The sequence below is a fragment of the Eupeodes corollae genome, chromosome 1 (assembly GCF_945859685.1).
Source record: "Eupeodes corollae chromosome 1, idEupCoro1.1, whole genome shotgun sequence".
Classification (NCBI taxonomy): Eukaryota; Metazoa; Arthropoda; class Insecta; order Diptera; family Syrphidae; genus Eupeodes; species Eupeodes corollae.
The window spans coordinates 177,554,989-177,577,963 of record NC_079147.1 but is presented as its reverse complement, the minus strand read 5'-3'; the positions used below and the strand labels follow the sequence as shown (position 1 = coordinate 177,577,963).

General features: G+C 35.5%; 1 protein-coding gene across 2 annotated transcripts in view; it reads left to right on the top strand.

Annotated features, from left to right (window-relative positions):
* LOC129941159 (uncharacterized) overlaps positions 1-22,975 on the top strand; it is a 203,132-nt gene that overhangs the window by 35,424 nt on the left and 144,733 nt on the right. For both annotated transcript variants that reach the window (XM_056049726.1, XM_056049725.1), the window contains exon 2: positions 9,732-11,240. In XM_056049726.1, coding sequence (XP_055905701.1) covers positions 11,159-11,240 — 82 coding nt within the window. In that variant the 5' untranslated portion in view covers positions 9,732-11,158. The remainder of the gene's footprint in view (positions 1-9,731; positions 11,241-22,975) is intronic.

Below are 22,975 nucleotides of genomic sequence, written 5' to 3'. Positions count from 1 at the left end.
AACCGCATTAAAGTTCGAGAGAACGCTGTCCCACTCTTATTTTTTTAACTCATTGGTTGTTTTATTTTTTTCCAAAATTCCTTGGAACCCAAACATTACCTCAAGGTTATAAAGTAAATTTGTAATATTTTGGATCCAATTTCCCAAACGTTGTTTTTTGAGATTTCCCCTCAACTATTCAACAATTTTCCGTATTTTGATTTTTCAGTTTTACCATTTTAACTAAAAGCAATTTATTTTTAAATTGAAAGTGTACCTCGAAAGCGTGAATTTATTTCGTAGGACTTAGTTTGAAAAAACTGTCTTTGAAACGCAGAGTTGAATCTGACTCGAGTTTTATGCAAATTATTGGAAATGAAGAACTTTTCGGTTAGTGAATGTTGAAAAAACTAATTCTTTTAAAAATAGTCTTTTTTTTGTTTTTTTTTCCTAAACTTTTTCATATTTTCTCATTTATATGACTAACACAAAAAAGACGCTATTTGACGTCAGGATATCTTTTAGAAATTCTTAATTCATTTTTCTCCAAAAAATATTCATCCGAGAGAAAAATACTACAGTTTTTAAACTCAATTGATTGAATTCCGATTTGTCAATTTTTGGACCCGTTTCACATTTCTTTCTAATGTCGTTTTTGGCATCGATTTTAATTGCAATTTAAAAAGTAGGTACCTATACGAGCAAAGGACATTCATTATTGTCAATAGCCATTAGAAGACATCACCATCAGTCTGAGAAATTCACCCTCACCATGAATATGCATGCAAACCTTACACTCCTCTATATGCACAAAACAGTATTGCCATCAAACTGTCGGAAAAGAAATCACAAAAGAGAAGGTACTAAAAAGAACTAAAACAGGACATATCAAAGGACAAGTTAAGGAAAAAAATAAAACGAAAAGGCTTAAAAACTTGGCAAAGTACCGAGAGACACAAATTGCAACGGAAACGATTAGAAACAAAATGAAAGAGAATTCAAACACACACACACAACCACCAACACATCCAAAATCGGACTTGAAGTAGTGTTAAATAGAAGAAAAACAGAGAATAGATCCTTAGGCCATATTGAGAATACAACAAAAAATAATAAAATTGAAAAGAAAGCTATGTAGGTGATGGTAGGTGGTAGATATATAAGAAGAGCATTAAAACAGAAAGGGGTTAAGTGATGTTCTAAAGGATTCACAAGAAATGTCAAAATATAGAAGAAAAAGAAAAAAAGAAAGAAACATTTTAAATGTTGACCAACTTCCTGAGGGCATCTGACTGGAACTGTCACAGGTTAGCCATATGCTTTCAACGATTAATTCAAAATAAACAACCATATGCCTGGACTTATAGCGAGTAAGGACAAAAAATGAAATTATACATAACGACGATCCTTTGGGGACATTAAAAATAAATGCATGGAAAACTCAAAAAGATCGAACAAAAAATCATTAAAAAAAGAAGAAAGTAGGTAGTAGTGGTGGTTTTCCAGCAATTATTCCTTTATTGCATCCTGAAGCGATACTGCACATATTAAAATGAATCATCCCTGCTTCCTCCGCCCACCACCAAAGACCTGGACCAAGACCATCAGGACTATCCTCAGAGATAATATTATGTTGTGTATAGTAGAACGGATGTTGTAAAAGTATAGTGAATCGAAGACATTATATAGAGATATACAAGCCCGTATGGTGCCCTGATGCCGGGAAAGAAATAAAACTAAACTTAGCAATAACACAACATTAAAGCATCATCACAACATATCACACAGAGAAAAGCACCAAGCACCATAGCACCGGCAGTAGCAAAGGAAGCAGCATCAGGAGTTGAGGACCATTTGTATATGTACTATGGTACAGATATCTGGGACTATTTTGAATTGCAAATACAGTTCGGACGAAACCGCAAATACGATACAAACACGCACACAATGGCATGTCCATTAGATATTTTTGATCATACATACAATAGATACACACACAGACGGACAACAAGACAAATATACAGGAAGATATCAGGACATATCTAAGTCGTCCTGCATGGAGTGTAGTGTGTGATGGAAGACGTACAATTTTCCCATCAGACTTGCTGCATCCTTTTTCTATTTTTCTGTTTTTCGGTCTTGCGTTTTTCTTTTTTTTTTTATTGAACATTTGTTGCTGTATAGTATTTCCTTGCGTGGTATGTGAACACATACACTCACACGCATTCTCATGTTATTTTTTGCCAATTTCGAAGGAAGCTTGCCAAAGCAAAAATGTCTGAAGAGAACTATTTAAAGTACATTTTTTTCAAAATTTGTATTTTATTTGTTGTTTTTGTTGTTGTTGTCCTGAAGATTCATTCTTCTTTGCTCATCTTATCGACCATAGAGTGGATGGTAATTTGGCCAGAAAAACGATTCCCAATTTGTTTACCTTTCAATATATGTAGGAATACTTATATGTACGTTTGGTATGAAGGTATGTGCGGTTTTGAAAATGAGAAGGAGTCTGCATTTGAATTGGGTTCAATCAGAGACACTCTATCTATAGTATGACCATCTCCATCATCATCAGTTGTTGGTGTGGTACTGGGTTAAAAATTATTTTGTTTTCTCTGTTTTACCATTTCACCATTATTAAATAACTTTAAATGCAAAGACCACTTAGAGAAATGAAAAATTGATTGTGTCGGACGGTTAGCTTAGACAAGCTAGACAGACACAAATAAAACACTTTAGACAAAGTTATCTGCAGTCATGACTGATGATATGTGAAGAGAAGCTGATGTACTCCTTTTTTGGATATTGGACTTTTAGTTTAGAACTTTAAAATGTAGGAAAATGGATTCTAGGTGTTGCGGTTATTAACCATGGCTGTTCTCATACTAAAAGTCCAACGTACAAAAACAATCCTTCCACATAATATACATTCTGGAAATAAAAATTAAGATTTTTGATTTGTATAAATCCAGTTATTAGGCTGACTCCTGAAAGTTATTCTTTTATTTCAACAATATTACTCTTTAATGAAAAAGTTAGCAGTCATATCTTCAAGCGTTTCAAGACGTTTTCTATCTATTAACATAAATAAAACAAAAATTGATCGAATACTAAAGGACTCTTCTAACTTCAGAACCAATTAATATAGAAATTAAAACACTTTATAAACTGGTAACATAGAGAAACCAGAAACTAAGATACAGCAATTCAAAAATCGCAAAAATCGTAATCTGAATTATCTTAAAAATTTCACACAAAAGTATTGAATCTCTGATTTAGAGGGCGTGGCACCCTAAAAATTTCTTAAACAAAGGCACAAAAAAGGTGAGTTGTAATAAAAAGTGCAACATGCAATTCAAATGATTTTTAGAAAGTCAAAGCGACATTTTTACTTTTGTTAGGGAAACTAATCTTGCTGAGTTGGAAAGAAGAAGGATGCACAATTTTGTCAGCACTATAACCAAAAACCCGTGTACCCGTGGCATAATGGTAAGTGCGTTGGACTTTATGCGAGAGGTCTTGGGTTTGACCCCTGCCTGTTCCTCCTAAAGTTTTTATTCACGGGTACTGCCTCTTGCGAGGAATTGACAAATTCTCCAATAGTAATTCTTGTCATGAAAAAGTGCTTCCGGATTCGGCATATAAACTGTAGGTCCCTTCCATCCCTGCAATTACTCGCACACAGGAATGGTTGAGAGTTGTAAGACACTAGGCCCTGGTTCTTCACGGACTCTTGCGTCACCTAATTTATTTATTTATTTTTATAACCAAAAACCATATAGGTCTGGTCTGCCAAATAGCTTAAGCTTCAGCATTTTTTCGTTTACGGTTAAATTCCACTGCATGCGATTATGATTATACAGATAAGTCTTATTTTTAATTAAATGGTGACGTAAAAAAACAAAGCTTTCGTGTGAGGGTAATAAAACCCCTACGTTATGCAAGAGAAGTCTTTTCATTTACCGAAAGTTATAGAAAGTTGGGATGAAAGTGGCGGCAAAAAAAAAAAAAAAACGTAAAAATCCCAAACCAATTTTATTAAAATTTCATTGTTGTATTACGAAACATATTGGGTGTTAAAACTTCTTCGAGTTTTTTGGAATTTAAAATAAAAAGAAAAGAAAAAAATGTCATCTCACTTAAAAATTGATCTATCGCCCAAAAACGTTTTCAGAGAGAAATGACACAAGTCCCAAAATAAATTTTGTTTCGCCCAAATCAATTTTAAAATAAATTACTATTATACTATTTGAGATATCGTATAAAAGATTTCATTTTTTTCAACATTTGAGCCAAAATGTTTGTTTATTGTTTTGAATTTTATTGCATAAACAAAAACAATGTCAGATTGGCTGAAAATTCGGAACGTCAAGAAAGAGTAACAAATATGTTTGGCTTAATTTTGTTTGGTTACAGAACACACAGCATTATTTCGTAAAAATAGTGAAATTATGTAACCCCCTTGCTTTGGCTTACTACAGGTTTTGGAGCACATTGGCAGCATACCCCCCCCCCCATATTTATCTCACTGTTTACACGATTCTCAAAGCCCAGCCAGCCAAAATATTTTAAGCGTAACGACATTTTTAATTAATTACTAATAAAAAATGATTTCATCTCCAAAACAATTTTTGCAGCGAAAATAACTGTTTTAATATCTGGCAAAATTTTGAGAAAAATCAAAATTATAAAAATAAAAAAACCGTATAAGTTGGTAAAAATATATTTTCAAAAATTTAAGATTATGCCTTCCGGCTAATTTTAACTTACAAGAAATATTGTTTCAACATTCGGAAAAATTTTGAGAAAAATCTTACAAAAAATAAAAACCTAAACAAAAATTTAAAAAAAGTTATTAAGATTGTTTTTAGACATTGAAATATTTATCTTATAAGAAATATTGATTTCGATAAAATTTTGAGAAAGTTCGAATTGACAGGTTTTTTTTACAAAAAATAAAAACATAAAACAAAAATCAATTTGATAAAAATTTATTCAAACTTATTTTATATCACAGAAAATATTGTTTTCAGTAGTTTTTTTTTTATAAAAACAGTACGCAAATTTGGTAAAAATTGATGTTCGGTCCGCGATACCTCTTAAATTAATTTCATTGATCAAATTTGTATTTGTTTATACAACAAATAAAAATAATAAGAAATTCTACTAAAATTGGTAAAAATCTGTTTTCCACTAAAAATCAAAAGATTTAACAAAACTAGATTTTGAAACTTAATTCTTTCATCAGGTATATTAAAAATATTATTAATAATTTTTAAATTGTTAAGAATAATTTTTTAACCCAACACGAAAACCTCCAAACTTTTAAGCAAGACCAATAAACAGACGGGATGGGAAGTTATCAGTTTGGGTCGCATCCCAGCCTCTCTTTTAAAACTTATTTCAGCGTTACGACGTTCGTTTAAGTTTTCTGGCTTTTTTTTAACTTTGTATGGTTTGTAAACAATTTTTGTGTTTAGTAACATTTTAGGAATTAAACTTTATGGTTTTCAGCGAAAAACCTTAGCTCCCGTTTATGTGGAATATTTCTGGTGCATTCAAATATCTGCCCTTTATTATTTCCACATCACCTTTTTAGAACCTATACCTTTATAAACATATATTAACTCATATGATCTTATAAACAGCAAAATCACGCTACTTTTTTTACATTTCGGATGGATTTTGGAAGCGGCATTTCGTCGACAACGACAACACTCGTTTTGATTAAACAGTTTTATAAGGGGAAGTACTTACTTACTTACTTACTTAAGGTGGCACTACAGTCCGGGGTGGACCTGGGCCTCAACCAGCATGCGTCTCCAGCCAGCTCGGTCCCTAGCTAGCTGTCTCCAGTTTCGCACGCCAAGTTGGTTGAGGTCCTCTCCCACCTGGGTGCGCCACCTGAGTCGCGGTCTTCCTCTACTGCGCCGTCCCTCGGGATTGGATTCGAAGACCTTCCTGGCTGGAGCGTTGATGTCCATCCGCTCTACATGACCTAGCCATTTAAGCCGTTGGACTTCAATTCTGCTAACTAGGTCAGTGTCGCTGTACAGCCCGTACAGTTCGTCGTAATATCTTCTCCTCCATTCTCCATCTATGCTTACGGGACCAAAAATCACCCAAAGAATTTTTCTCTCGAAGCATCCTAAGACGCTCTCATCTTTCTTTGACAGGGTCCAGGCCTCAGCGCCATAAATGAGAACCGGGATGATGAGTGTCTTATAGATGGTGATTATAGATGCTCGAGAGAGAACTTTACTTCTCAGTTGCCTTGTAAGTCCAAAGAAGCAGCGATTTGCAAGAGTTATTCTTCGTTTGATTTCAGCGCTGGTGTCGTTGTCTGTGTTAATAGCGGTGCCTAGATAGACAAAAGTCCTAAAGTTGACGAATGGCTTCAGACGTTCACATAATACGGCAGTGAGGATTTTATACGCACTGTTAAGGAGACTGATGCCTCTGTAGTTGGCGCAGTTTAGAGGGTCTCCTTTCTTATGTATCGGGCACACTATGCTGAAATTCCACTCATCGGGCATGCTTACTTCCGACCATATTTTGCAGATGAGTTGGTGCATGCTCCGTACCAAGTCATCGCCTGCTGCTTTGAATAGTTCGGCAGCGATGCCGTCAGCTCTAGCAGCTTTGCTTGACTTAAGTTTCGATATAGCTATCTTCACTTCGTCAAGGTCGGGTAGGCGGAATTGTTGATCTGCGTCGCCGAGGTTGAGTGGTTCTATCTCCCTTACAGCGAAATTCGGTTCGTCATCGCCGTTATATAATTTGGAGAAGTGGTCTTTCCATATTCTCAGCATCAACTGCGGCTTTACTACGATGTTTCCCTGATCGTCTTTACAGGCTTCGGTTCGTGGCTGGTACCCTTGGGAGGTTTTTTTTACCTTTTGATAAAATGTACGAACCTTATTTCTGTTGTGACATCCCTCTATCTCCCCGATCGCGCGCTTCTCATGCTCTCTTTTTTTCCATCTTAGAAGCAGATGTTCCTCTCTCCTCTTCTGCTCGTAGAGCTCGCGAGCAGCTCTAGTCCTTTTGTGCAGCACCGTTTTGTATGCCTCTTGTTTCGCTGCGTGCGCTTGCCGTCATTCGTCGTCAAACCAGGGGTTTCGCTATGGAGGCCGTGTGAACCTAGCACTTCAGAGGCGGCATCTCGGATGGCTGCAAGGCAATGTTGCCACTGGTTTTCAATGCTTAATGCAGGCAGCATAGGATTCCTTAAGAGGTTACTAGAGACTCGATCGGAAAAGGACATGGCAGTCTCTTGCGATTGTAGCCGTCTAACGTCGAATCTTCTCACAGTACTTCCTTGTTTTGGCTTGGATCGGGATATCCGTAGCCGTACCTTGGCTACAACGAGGTAGTGGTCCGAGTCAATGTTGGCCTCTCGGAATGTTCGGATATCCTGGATACTGGAGAAGTATCGTGCGTCGATTGCATTGTGGTCAATCTGGTTGACGGTTAATTGATCAGGAGATATCCATGTCCCCTTGTTCATATCAAGATGCGTGAACTGCGAGCTAGCTACCAGAAAGTCTCGCATCGAAATCGACCAGCCTGAATCCGTTGTCGGAGGTGGTGTCGTGCAGGCTCTATCTCCCGATTATGCCACCAAAGATGTCTTCTCTTCCTAGCTTGGCATTAAAATCTCTTAAGACAATTTTAATGTCATAGCCAGGGCACTGCTCATATGTCTTGTCCAAGAGCTCGAAGAATATGTCTTTGGTGTCTTCATCTTTCTCCTTTATTGGGGCATGCGCGCGCCGCGCATATTAGGCTTATGTTGGCGAATTTAGCCTTGATGCGGATTGTCGTGATGCAATCTCTCACACTGTTGAAACTCAAGACTTTTTGCCTGAGCCTATTTCTAACAACAAATCCACACCCAAGTAGACGCTGTCTTTGTTGTCGGCAGCAGTCGCCGTAGTAGATATCGCAGTCTTTTACTCGTAGTTTGCGTTTGCCCGGTCCATCCCATTGCACTTCTTGGATGGCTGTAATATCTGCCTTGCAGCAGTTTAGGGCTGCAAGGCCAATTGTTCGGCTGCACGTGGTCTGTTAAGGGACCTAACATTCCACGTACATATCCGAAGTTCATTGTCCCTATTTCGTTTGCGTGGGTTGTCAACAGTGAATCCGTCCCTATCCGAGGCTTGTTGGTGCTTCGAAACTAAAGGTATTTTTTATGTGGCCAGGAAGTCACCCCGACGGCACAACCCCCAACCTGGAGGGCCAGATCCTTAGTATAACTCTAAGGAAGGGGAGCCGGATAAACCGCTCCTTACAGGACTGGGCTCCGAATATGTCGAAGAAGCCCTATAAGGTGTTCTCTAAGTAGTTCCACCTCACTGGAACTGTAGACGCCACCTTTGATTCCATCTCGAGAATTCGTCCGCTGCCGCCTGGATAAGGAGAGGTGCCGTAGTGGAAACACCTCTTCCCCCCTCTCTTGTTTGCTGCCCCCAACAACTTTCCACTGGGGTTGAAACCCAATCTCCAGTTTAGGTACTAGGCACCCGATGTTCACAGCGGGGAGGTGAGAGTAGGAGTTGATAGACAGAGGTGGGTTTTGAGAAAAAGCTGTGGACGCTTGTGTCCTCTTGAATGCACATGTCTACCATTTGAAAGTCGGGAAGCATTTTTTATAAAATTAAAATTTTCTAGTGATATAAGTATTTTCAAGTATTTCATCACATGTACGTACCATGTATCGGGTACTGAAATACTTGAGCTTAAGGATTTAAAAACTTGAAAAGCATTTTTCTCGGAGGAAATACAAAATGATTTTGTTCATGTTTATTTTGACGTTGATTTTAAACATATAAACTAATTTTGGAATCATCACTTAACCAGATTTAAATCCTAAGCTTTTGATCATAAAAAATCTGTATCTCATAGTTTGTTGGCCTAAAAAAAACATATCTCCTATGTCCTTTGTATCCTTAATAAAAATGAAAAAAAAAATTTGTTTGACTTTTGTCGTTCGAAAATCTATTAAGATTCCGACATTTCTATTTTTGCACTGCACAATGTAAACAACCAAATATATAAATAACCTACATTTAACCCGCCCCCACCTCTGTGAAATGTTTGTGTGTTTATCCATTTGGAAAACAAAACAAACGAAACAAAAAAAGAATAAACCTCATTGATTCGGAAATTCTATCAGATCAACGCATCAGTGATTGAACTTTACTTAATTTACTTACACATTAACATCAAAGTTTATCGACAAGCCCTATAAAAATTAATTTATTACCATTTTCAATTTCTTTTCTATTTTGTATTAATTTTTTTTCTAATCTTTCTCTAATTTGTTTGTAGTAGGTACTCGTACCGATGTAGAAATTGTATCCTTTTTCTCTTTTTCTGTTCTGTTCATTTTCCTGTTTACATTCAATTGAAAAATTCTACAATACCACTTCCCATTTCCTTGTCCGCTTTTTTTCCTTTTTATTTCGTCCTTTTGTCTGATTTGAATTCCTTTGCCTAGGAATATAGTGAATAAAATAAATGTCGTCGCTGTCGTCCTGGGTGATTTTTTTGTTGTATAACATACCTCGACCTATACATACAAAGATACAAAACTACTTACTTCAAAGGTGACAGGAAGCAGGGGGACTTTCGTTTTTCCATTTGAATATTAGTTCTTTTTTTCATTCTATTTCTATTTTGTTGGATTATTATTATTCATCCATTTTCTAACAATTGATTTTATTTTTGTTTATGTATATTTCCAGGAGAACAATAGATTCAACTTGAAATCCCGTTAAAGCATTTCACAATCCCTTAATCTACCTAGCTTTGCAATTAAAACTTTCATTAAACTAATTATGTACACAAAAAATATACGAAGGGAGTAAAAACAACGAACGAAGAAAAAAAGAACGAAAATAAAAAAAATTAAATTAAAAACTAAAAAATAGTAAATATGGAATAACAAAACGACTCAAAAGTGCAGCGGTCTATTAAAAGTTTATTTGACAGCATCAGGAGGACGACGTAAAGTATCTAGATAAAACTTACTTTAGTTTCTGCTTCTTTATGCGAACGCTATAGAAGCGCTACAGGACTATACCAACTGATGTTCTGTTACTAGATAATGCTTACCTGCCACACAGTGTCATCATTTCTAGGAAGCTTTATGGTTAAATTGAATTGCGTTCATGTGCCCTCTAGTCTTTGATGCAACATACACTTCCTTTTCCATAATATATACTCATCGTTGTACTTTCTAGGTACCTATACTTCTCCAAACTATAGACAACACTGTTTCTCACTCATCCTTTTGGAGCGAGTTTTTTCCATTTTGTTTTGTTTTTGGAGCGAATTGCAACATCTGCCGCGTTATCATTGCTATCAACAGAGTGCGCAGAAAAGCTTGAAACAGACACATTCCATCTTTTGCACATCACACAGAGGAAGGAGTCTTTATAGGAAGCGACTATACACATAGCTGCAGTCTATACAGGATACCGTATGCACATAAAGGTGTGAAGTTGTGGTGCACTTACTTATATGTATATATCTTGGCACCTATCTATAAAAGCGGATGGTATATACCTTCTCCACCCCATTTTTACCTAGCGAAGCCGTTAAAAAGGACACATTTCATCCTTTACCGCAAAAACTGGCAACAGCAGTTGCATCAGCGACAGTCCTCGTAGTAAATTGCTTTCACACTTGAGTGAAGTGGCTCAAAAGGACACTTCTTTAAACACTTCAAATGGAGAAACACACTGAAAGCAGAGGCAGTGGGTGGCAGTCGCAATAGTATCAGTGCTAGTAGTTATAGTAAAAAAAGGACGAACCTGGAAAGGAGAGGCATGTGAATACGTAACAAAAAAAAGACAAACAATTTTCGTATACCTTCCTGTGCTTATTGGATTCTTTTTATTACATTTTTTCCAAAAAAAAAAAACAAAATAAAGAAGGAATATACATTACAAAAAAAAACGGTTTCCATACAATTTTCGAATGAAACCTTAGGACCTGTAATCAATTTTACGGTACATTGCATATAATTTAACGAAATAAATATAAACATCAGTGTAACTACGAAATTTCTCTTGATTTTTTCGCTTTTTTGTTGTTGTACTTTTCCTTTTTGTATAAATAAAAATAAACAAATTGGAAAATAAAAGGACGACGAAATAACAACAATAAGATGCCAATTAAAATGGAAATACAATTGAGAGGATTGGAAGCAATCGTGATATGGATGATTACGTTGTTCATTTTTGTACCCGGTGAGTTAAGTTATACAATCTACTTATTTATTTTATTTGTTAATTTAATTAAATTTAATATAATATAATTATAAACAAAAATTACATTTTTTAACTCAAATGTATTGTTCGATTTGAAGGATCCTTCATTGGGGCTTTGAACAATATTTTTTTTTAGAATTATTCGTACTTGAAATTATTACAATAAAATTGTTATTAATTATTATTAATACGAAAATACACTAAACACACACTGAGAAGTAATGTGGAAAAGAAGAAATCGATTCAATATGTTTTTACTTTCTAAATACAGATAAGGCGTTGGAAGGAAAATCGGTACAAATTAATTAAAAATTATTTCGATGATATGAATTGTCAATTTTCCATTCATTTTCCATTTTTATTGATAAAAGTTGCATTTTTGAAAAAAGTTGTAGTTTTCGAAATAAATAAATACGTTATCAGATACCGCAGAAAAAAAGCTTGAAGAAGTCATCAGAAGCTTAGTTAGAAAACCAATACACTGCTTAGGTTATAAAATGTTTTCCTTGTGGTTTCACATTAAAAGATTTTAGAAGAGAAATCACTTTCGATATACAGTCCCAAAATCTATCAAATGCTTTTGGAATATTAATCAAAACATTTGTTCTACTTTTCGATGAAATCACCAGTGGCACTTTTACAGCGAAAACCATACTGCCGCCAATCGATACCTAGAAATGAAAGGATGATTTAAGTTTTTTGGGTACAGACTGGACAAATGCTGTTTGCTATCTACTCAGAAGGAGCCTTAAGATAAGGATTGATATAAACTTACGCATAGGATTTGTGTATTTTGAGATTTTTTAGGATTCTAGCTACAGTACGTGTGCGAAAGAAGAGTGGGCACTTCTATAAAATAAATACATTATTATGTAACATTTCTTTACAAAGGTAGCAATTCCAAATCTCATATTCTAGCTTTAAATGTTCATATTGTAAAATTTTTGCAGCTTCATCGACTATTTCACTTAAATTTAAAAATTAAGTGTAAATGTATTTATAAGAATAAATTAAACGGAAATTCATGCTTTGATTCGAGCTGTAAAGAAATTATTAGGGTCAGAGATGTTAGTTTCCGTTTACTAAGTGCAATATTTTTCAAATTAGAGAGAAAGTCGTTGCGTGTTGATGTAATCATTTTCCATAAGTATGAAAAGTCACTAAGTGAATATATTTGTCATAAATACTATAAAGTTGGTTGAGTTTATATTCTCCGTTTTTCACTCTCCTGAAAAATTTTGATTTTGTTACTTAATGACTTTTACCTCCTAGTAAACGATATATAGGTTGGAAGAACTGTAACAATCATGTTCAAATTTTTGCATGACCAGAAATTAAGGCAGAAAATACAACCCAAGGGTAGTAACAATGTTTGATCATTTTTAAACACTTACGAGTACGTAACATAACGTCATCCACGGCTACAACCCTTGTTTATAATGGCACTCCCTAGTAGCCCCCTAATTGTTCTGAAGAGGTATTTTATCATCCTGGCAAAGCTACTGCTTAAGCTTTTTCATATTTCAATTTCTACAATTCTTCTTCGGAGCAAATCTCAATATAGTCCTATTGCATTCACGACCCTTTTTTCCATGACACACTGATTAATTATCAACTTAAGAAATATCTCGAAGAACAAAATCTTCTTAATGACCAGCAGTATGGCTGTCGTAGCAATAGGTACAAATGGTGATTTGATTATTTATCTAACCGAAAACACGAACAAATTATTAAATGCGTTCGGAAAAAGAAAGTTTATTGCACTTGATATTTCAAAAGCATTTGATAACGCTTGGCAACAAGCTCTCTTATCTAAAATGTGTAATTTTGATATTCATGAATCTCTTCGTTGAATTAAAAACTACCTTTCTTACGTTTCAATACAAGTTGTATGAGATGGTATCAAGCCTGAAATCAAAAAATAAACGTTTATGTTCCTCAGGGCTTCGTTATGGCTTGGATTTTTGTTCTTATATTCTTAAACGGGTAGGGTTTTCAATATGGTGCATGACATATTTCACCGTTTCTGATTTGGGTCTAACTTATAAGTCTTCATTCGTACAAAAATAATGAATATAACTGCCCCTAGAGCAATCTTTTGCATAGAAAAAAGATATTTGAAAATGATAGGCTATAGAAATAAAGGATAATTTTTTTGTATTGTAACAGCTACCAATGCATCCAGAAGAAGTAACAATTTTGGTGCGGTTAATGAGCTAGTGGCATCATTGGACCGTACTTCTTCAAAGATGATACGAATCGTAACGCAACTGTGAATGGTGAGCGCAACCGTGATATGTTATCCAACGTTTTTTTCCAAAAATGCAAGAACTTGACTTCTATGACATGTGGTTTCAACGAGACGGTGCCACATGCCACACAATGCTTATCAATGGTCTTATTGCGAGGCGATTTCGTGATCATTTCAATTCACGTTAGGGACCGCCTAGATCATGCGATTTAAAGCCCTTAGACTATTTTTTGTGGAGCTATGTTAAAGCTCATGTCTATCATATAAGTTCGATTCAATTAACGCATTGGAAGACAAGATTGAAGCATTTATACTTGATATACCGGTGAAATGTTGGAAAGAGTATGCTAAAATTGGACATGTGGCTTATGGGACCATGGTTCTCCTCAACTTTGCCGATATTTTGCAGCCACAACTAGGAAAAACAAAACAGCCAGAGGCTGGTTTTTGTTGCATTAAAATTTACGGCAACACTTATATACCTCAAACTCATTTTAAAGCCTAACTCAGCTTGTCAACGAGCCCATCCGAATATCGGACGTTGAAGGTCGAGCAGAAAACACTCTTGACTTGTTTCTTACCTCTGACCTTGATAAGTACACTGTTAGTGTTCTATCTCCTCTAGGCAAATCTGACCATTGTGTTATATCAGCAAATTTCTCGTGTCAAAACTGTTCAGTTAAAGAAAGAGCTCCTAAGAGAACCGTTTGGCAATACGAGAAAGCCAACTGGGACGGCCTCAATAATTACTTCAGGATCTTTAACACTATGATTCCTCGATAGTGACGTTGACGCCAGCGCTGATATGATCACAAGTTTAATTCTCCTCGGAATGAGAACTTTTATACCAAACAGGGTTAAAAGTATCAGACCCAAGGAAAACGCTTGGTTTGATGCGAGCTGTAAAGAGGTTATTAGGGCCAAAGAGGTTAGTTTCCGTTGCTATAAAGCCAACCTTACTGAGGAAAGCCGGAAAAAGTTCAAACAAGCCAGGAAGGCCTGCAACGCCCATATTCGACGGTCCAAATTTTTACATGACCAAAATTTACGGCAAAAAATACTGCAATGTCCCAAAGGCAGTACAAATTTTTGGTCATTTGTAAAAAACATGAGGAATTCTTCCTCTTCTTCGGTTCCTACGCTCGTTGTTAATGACACTCCTTTTGTTAGCTCTTTAGAGAAAGCTAATCTCTTTGCTAGGCAGTTCGCCGCCAATTCTACGCTGCCAGTGAGTGTTATGACTCCGCCTGTACTTGAGCGAGTTAGTGATTCTATGGGACCAATCTTTTTTCGCACTCGTACTGTGGCAAGAGTCCTAAGAGATCTAAACACACATAAATCCGCTGGTCCGGATGGTATCCCCGCTATTGTTCTGAAGAGGTGTTCTTCAACGCTGGCAAGACCACTGCGTAAGCTTTGTCATCTGTCCTACTCCTCAGGTCTCGTTCCGAGCGGATGGAAAACGGCATTTGTCCAGCCTATTCCCAAAAAAGGCGGATCTTCCTCACCCTCTAACTACCGACCGATTGCACTTACGTCCCTTCTTTCCAAGGTCATGGAAACGCTGATTAATCATCAGCTCAAGAAATATCTTGAAGATCGAAAGCTTCTTAATGACCGGCAATACGGCTTTCGTAGCAATAGGTCCACTGGTGATCTCATGGTTCATCTCACCGAACAGTGGAGCAAATCTTTACATCATTTTGAAGAAAGTAAGATTATTGCACTAGATATTTCAAAAGCATTTGATAGGGTTTGGCATCAGGCTCTCTTATCGAAAATGCGTGCATTCGGCTTTCATGAATCCCTGCTTCATTGGATTAGTAATTACCTTTCGAATCGTTCAATACAAGTAGTTTTGGATGGATTCAAGTCTGAAAACCATAAAATAAATGCTGGTGTGCCCCAGGGCTCTGTTTTATCTCCAACACTCTTTCTCATTTTTATTAATGATCTCTGTCTGCAACATCTAATCCAATACATTGTTTCGCTGACGATAGTACTCTTAGCTTTTCATATTCGTTTTCAGACTCACATCCCTCTTCTTCGGATGTGGAACTGCAACGACAAAATATGATAAGCTCATTAAATTCCGATCTAATAGGGATGAAAAAACCGCATGGAATTTAATGCTTCGAAAACCCAATGCTGTCTTGTATCGTTAAAGCGAGATATACCCCCATTGCCATTATCCATGGATGGCACTTGCAACAATGAGACTGAACACCTCGATATTCTCGGTATGTGTGTCACCAACCACCTCTTATGGAATGATCACATACGCGATGTCGCCAAAAATGCCACAAGGTGTTTGGGTTTTCTTAGGCGATGCAAGAAATATTTCACCCCTTCTGATCTGGCAGTTATCTACAAGACTTACATACGTCCAAAGCTTGAGTATAACTCCCATCTCTGGGCTGGTGCTCCTGCAACTTACTTAAGCCTCTTGGATAGTATTGAACGTAGAGCATTTAAATTGATAGGTGATAATATCATCATAAGTTCATTTACTTCGCTTGAACATCGTCGTAAGGTCTCTTGTCTGACCCTTTTTTACCGTTATTTTAACGGCTTATGCTCTAGTGAAATAGCCAGTTGCATTCCTTCCCTTAAACAGTTTAACCGTAATACTCGCGCTTCTAGGAATGCTCATCAGTATACCCTCGAGCCCAACTTCGGTCGTACTGTCAAATACAGAGATTCGTTCTTTAGCCGTACTACGCGAATGTGGAATACCTTACCACACTCTGTCTTTCCTAGCCATTGCAATATTCAGGAATTCAAAACCAATGTGCACCGACATCTCCTTTTAAACCCTCTCTCCTCTTCCTAGTGCTCACACTGTGCATCTGCATAATAAGGGTAGTAATATCCCCTTGAGTGTGTGTTTATTATATAAAAAAAAAAGCTGCCTGTTTTTCCCTTGTATTTAAATTTTTAAAACTGTAAGACCAATGTACACCGGTATGAAATATTTAATCGTTCCTTATTTTAGTTAAGCCAGCTTTAAACATGTTAAGGGTATTAATAATCGTTTTTCTGCCTCTTAACTATGTATATACAAAAAAAAGCTATGTTCGATTTTAATTTTGTTTTTCTTTTTCAAAACCAATAGTTATATCATTATTTATGATTGGGATAGACAAATGTATAGACCTCTATACATTTAGATATAGATAATCTATCAAGTAGTCATTCAAATTTTTCGACTTTACATATGATTACCGATATGGCATGGTTGCTAGAATACACATCAATAGGAAAGGAGTTCGAATCTCAATGCAAGATGTAAGTTAAGTTAAAAGTGTTTTCAAACAAATAAATTCTATTCAAAGAAGGAGAAAAATACATGACAAGAAATTGCTAACATAACAGAGTTATAACATATTTGAGTGTTTTTTTGTTTCTTTATTAACGGGAGCCAGTATAAGGTTTTCTGGCACTGTTCTTGGAAACCTATTTTGCAAACATACAACTTGTGATTGTATATCTTAAGGAAGTTATTTAGCTTTCTATTCCAGCTTAAATGATTTGTGTAAGGCTTTATTGAGTTGTTAAAGAAGTCAAAAATTAACTTGTCGAATTGTAAAATTGAGGGTTGAAAGTCTTAATTGAACTTCTGACTCATTTGAGTTGGTTAAAATTAATTCAACGAATGTCACCCAAGTCGATGTTTATTGTTAAGTTTGTAATAAATGTTTAGCTATTAGAATTGTTTAAACTTAAACACTGTCCTTACGTTAGCATAAAAAAAACGGTTTTCCATTTAATTTCCTGGTGTTTCACTGGAAAAATGATATAAATTTAAATGTTTCAAGGGTTTCAGAGAATGCGATTTCAACTTAATGTTTCAATTTATTTTTCTCAAAATAGAATTGATATTCATCAGTGACTTATGCAAACCTCATTAAAAAACGTATTTTCGTTTGAAAACAAAGTGCCATTCAATCCAATAATTCTATTGAAAACAAGCCTCATGATGTATAGCGTGCTTATCATAAGATAATACCCTTTATAGTTGATGAGTTTGGTAGCAGCAATAGAAATACTATGAAATACCTCAAAAAGCTTACTATACACTTTTCTCTGCATTATAATAATCCTTTTCAAATACCAATTTGTTAAATTTTACCTTACAGCCATTTTCATATCGAAAATCATATTCCTACTGATGCATAGCTTTTAAATCAATAAAAGGTATGCCAATCATTATAATCAATCATTTATCCTTTGATAGAAAATATTGGTACCTCCCTTCCTTAAAAAAAGGAAATAAAATCATCATCATTACACAATTGTATTGATTATCTAGAGGATTCTTGAGAATTGCAATAAACAGAAAACTTGTTCTTGCATTCTGCTTATGAAATCAATTTTATTTCATTTTTTTTGCTCAGTACCTACTTTTACTGAGGCAGGACGAAGAAAAAGAATTAGGATATGAATATTTATTTCATTTATGCCATAGTTGTGTCGTATTGGATCAAAATCTTATAAATCCTATACCTAGATATAGACTCATCATCATACAGTGAAAACAATCATCCTTAAGCCTGGAATTGAATATACCAACATAATCTACTTGTGTGAGTGTGCGTGTGTGAGTTTTATGATGCAACTTCCTACCACTCTTAGTGATTTATAAATGACAAAGGAACAAAGGTATTAATTTCATGCCAATCGTATAGTGCTCTTGATTCAAAATCAATGTTTTTAGTCTTCGATCTCGACCTGAATCCGGATTCAATTTGTTTTTCTTTTATTTTTGTTTTCATTTTTTTTTGTTCATCCAGCTTTTCGAATTCAAATTAAAAGGTAATGTTTCAAAAGAATATCGGCTCATCTTCACATCGCAGGGGAGGGAGAAGTATTGAAGCTTGAACTCTTTCTCTCTCGTTAAATCTTAAAGGCCGTATCGTATCTCCACTCATGATGCATCAAGGATTCGAAACTTTATGCTCGAAAATGCATTTTGTGTTATGGCAAATGGTACGGGAAAACTCGAACACACACACATACATGCATTCAAAAATGAATAAATAGCACCGTAGAACAGAATGTCATTTGAATGTTATGAATGCACCACCACTATTCAGGCCCACCATTAGCCCACCCTATCGGCCCACGCTCTTCGTTCTTATAGATAGATCGCACACGTCACCCATCATCGATATTCATTTTGGTTTAGTTGTGATATTATGCTGCTCTAGCAGCAGTTTTCCCTCTCTCTCTAGATATTCCGAAGTCCTGCTCCTTATTCTGCCAATTTTGTTTTCGTTTTCATTTTCATTTTCGTTTTGACTTGGATGTTGGATTCAATTCAAAATCATGATTAATGATGATTTGCTGTTATTGGGAATATCAACTACACATTAAGCCCCGCTGTGCACTGCTGATTTCCTTTTGCTCTCTTCTAAAAAATTTCCCATCGGCCTGCCTCGCACCTCTCTCTTCGCTCTATATAGGATTTTTCACTGGCAGGTCCTTATGGGAGATTTCTTTTGATGGCAAAATAGAAATTTCCTCTCATCCTGATCCTCTGGATATACTCGAGCTGGCGTGCGCTCCTCTTATGTTGAAGGTTTTCTTTTATGATTTTTTTTCTAGAAATTCTTCCTTTTTTTTCTTCTCTTTTATTTCATTCAATTCTTTGCATTCAACGGTGAATTTGATTGATGTCCACATTTAGATCACACAACCATGTATGTATATGTCGGGATATATATGGATGTACATATGTTTGTTTGTATATGAGGAACATCCTTTTTTACTCGCATGTTATAGATTTATAGACATAACTAGAGGAATAGACATACATACATACAACATTTTCGTATAAGGATGAACGAGTATGTTTTGTGCTTTGGGTGGATTTGATTGATTAGCGACATTGGAAATAGCTTTGGCGACAATCAAATTTTTGTTTGGAATTTTGCCCAATTGTCGTTTTCTATTTTGTTGGTATGCATATGTGTGTGCATTGTACAATCCATGTGTGTGTGAATTTGTTTGTATGGCAACATTTAACATTGGTTCATATAACACGTCAAAGCTTATTATGAATTCAGATCCGACATTATAAATGAAGAAGAAGTTGCTTTACTTGTTCTATGTATATCCTATAGATACATAGGTATGTATGTATGTGTTATGCCTTATGTCATGCCTATCGTTTATGTGCGGCTTTTATTTTTAATAGGCAAAATCTCTTCTTTCAAGGAAATCGAGTTCGAGTTGATTATGTCTTCAATAGAGTGAAAGAGAGACAGAGAGGAAATGGAATACATTTATTGAAACAACCCAAAGAAAAATAAGAAAAAAAAATCTTAAAGTGAATGATTATTATTTTGTTTGTTTGTTTTTTCAAGGATCATGTCAATGTCAATTATTTGACAAATAATTGATGATTGAGTATTGAGATTAGTTCCAAAGATTTTTTGCTGTACTTGCGAATATTTTGCACTTAATATGAAAATAATGAACCATTTTGAAGGATGCGGTGTTATTTTTGAATAAACAAATTTAATGAATTTGAAAATTTTGTTCCTTACTCAGAGTGGTGAACTTTGAAGAATGACAAGTTCGAAGTTGATAGATGTCAATATTCGACAGTTTTTCTTTCTATTTTTTGCTATTTTGATTTGAATTTATTTGTAAAACTCCCATGCCCAGGAAAATAATAAGTCAAATATACCGAGACTGAACATTCCGAAGAAAGTACATATATTGCGAAGTGAGGTTAGGTTTTTATTTTTTGTAAAAAAAATTATAGATTCGATTTTTTTCAAAATTTTAATGAACGTTGAAAACAATATTTTTTAAAAGATACAAATATTAAAGCCAATATCTCAAGGCTTTGAAAAGATATTTGAGTACCAAATAATTTTTTACCAACTTTTATCAATTTTGTTGTTTAGGTTTTTATTTTTTGTAAAAAACTGTCAATTCCATTTTTCTCAAAATTGTACTGAATGTTGACAACAATATTTTTGAAAAGATTAATGTAGTCTTAAGCCAATATCTCACATTTTTGAAAAGATATTTGAGTCGAAAGTCATTTTTTACCAACTTTTGTCAACTAAATATTGGGTTTTTCTCAAAATGGTACTGAATGTTGACATCAAAAGTAGTTTAAAGCCAATATCTTAAGGGTTTAAAAATATATTTCTGAGTCGAAATTCGAGTAATTTTTAAGTAAACTTTGAGTAATTTTTGTTTAGGTTTTTTTAATAAAAAAACTGTCAATTCGATTTGAAATTTAATTCAAGTCTATAGCGTTTTTGGTTCATGAGATATTTAGGATTAACCAAAATGTTCACCTTTTTTTAACTGCTATGGTAAAAAAACCAACCAGACAATTTTGTTTAAAGCCCTTTCTTCTAATTGAATGAATAAATGATAATTGTAACTGTGACAAGCGTCACTACATCAACGCATTGGTGTAAGAAGCAGAAGATGGTGCAAACAGGTGCGACAGCAGGAACGTTTACAGAATAACCAAAGTGCTGACCGGTGTACAGCTCAAAGCAACACCTGGTGAAAGATGTATTATAATATGTTCGGTGGATAAGGTGGTCAGAAGGTGGAAAGAACACTTTTCATCAATTTTAAACCGAGTGTTTGCAAACAACATGCAGCATATGCCTTTTGAAGAGCCTAAACAAACTTATCCCCGAATCCGCACCGCACCTCCCAGTAAAGATGAGATCGTTGCCGCAATTGAAACACTTAAGAACAACAAAGCGGTAAGACTTGATGGAATTCCCGCAGAGCTTTTGCAAGCAGCACCAACTTCATCAAGTGAACTGCTTCATCCACTCATAAAAGAAGCCTGGACCACTAAAAGCTTCCCCGATAAGTGGAAGAAGGGAATTATCGTTAAGCTCCCAAAAACATATCTAACAAAGTGCGAAAACTGCAGAGAATTGCATTCTGTCACCAATATTGTTTTTGTTGGTGATGAGCGATGTATTTCGCGCAGCTTTATTAGGTGGCGGAGGGATCTAATTGGCTTCCTATTTAAAGCACTTGGATTACTCGGACCATGTTTGCTAACCCTCTCATAGGATCATGAATCTCCATCAAATGATAACAAGTGTGGAGAAGGAAGCAGAAGTTGTGGGGCTGAAAATTAATTCCGGCAAAACAAAAATGATCAGCCTTTAAACCGGAATACCCTCTCAAATAAATATTTCCTCGCAACCGGTGGAAAAGGCGGAGAGCTTTCAATATTTTGGAAGTATAACCATCGAAGGCGGAAACGAACAAGACGTCATTTGCCGCATCATCAAAGCAAAATTACCGTTAGGTATGCTGTCGAAAATTTGGAAGAGTAACTTTATCAGCTTAAGAACAAAGCTACCAATGTTTCGCACAAATGTCCAATCTGTGCTTCTTTATGGGTACAGCACATGAAAGGAGGCTTCAGTCATTACAAGAAAGCTGTAAACCTTTTAAATGTCTTTGTAACATCCTAAGGGTTTTCTGGTCAAACCGTATATAAAATGAGGTCCTTCATAGAAGGACAGATCAGGAACCAATAGGCTCTATAATACGAAGGCGTAAGTGGCAATGGATTAGACATACGCTTCGAAATGGTAACGACTGTATTGCAGGCCAAGTAATGCAGTGGAATCTGCTCACACAAGAAGGAAGAAGAGCTGGACTACCGAGAAGCACATGACGCAGGACAATCGAGGCAAAATCAGCGTCACTAGGCAAGAGTTGGAGGGAGCTGAAACACATCTCCGGAAACCGTACAAAATGGCGCGTAGGTATTGTCGAGGCCCTATGCCCCTTATGGGGTTCCCAACAGGCTTAATAAGTCTGAGGACCTAAGTAAGTTAGTAAAATCGAACCCTTAAATTTCAAGACGTGGGGCTCGAAATATATGTAATATAACAAAAAAAAGCAGAAGACTATTTTTTTGATATGGTCAATGTGTTTAACATGTTGATGGTACAAAATATAAATTGTTTGCTTTTTAAATAGAATTAATTGCCTTTTTGTAGTTTTTTGACCAAAGTTGACAAAAATTAATATCAGTACCACTAAAAAACTGTCGTGCAACATTTCTATTAAGATAATAAAAGAACTTTAAGAAAATAAGAATTTGTACACGAAAAAGCGAGCACTTGGAGTTTTTGGACCATTTTATTACTTGTTAAAAATTGACATCCTTAGGCTTTAGGCAATAATAAACAACTAAAATAGTCAAATCACGAGTTCTACCGTTGATGCTTTGAGAAATCTTCGAACTAAAATTTTCTTCAAGAAACATAAGTAAAGAAGAAGACCTATCCCATGAGTTAGTGTATGAACTTAGAAGCAACAATTTTACTTTAAAATAAGGATCCATAATTTTTCACCAGTTTCTTGTGAGTAGAGACAAAAAAAGTATTTCAAAATAAGAAACATGTCCTTTAAAGTTACAAATTTAAATTTTCAAAAATTCTCTAAGTTA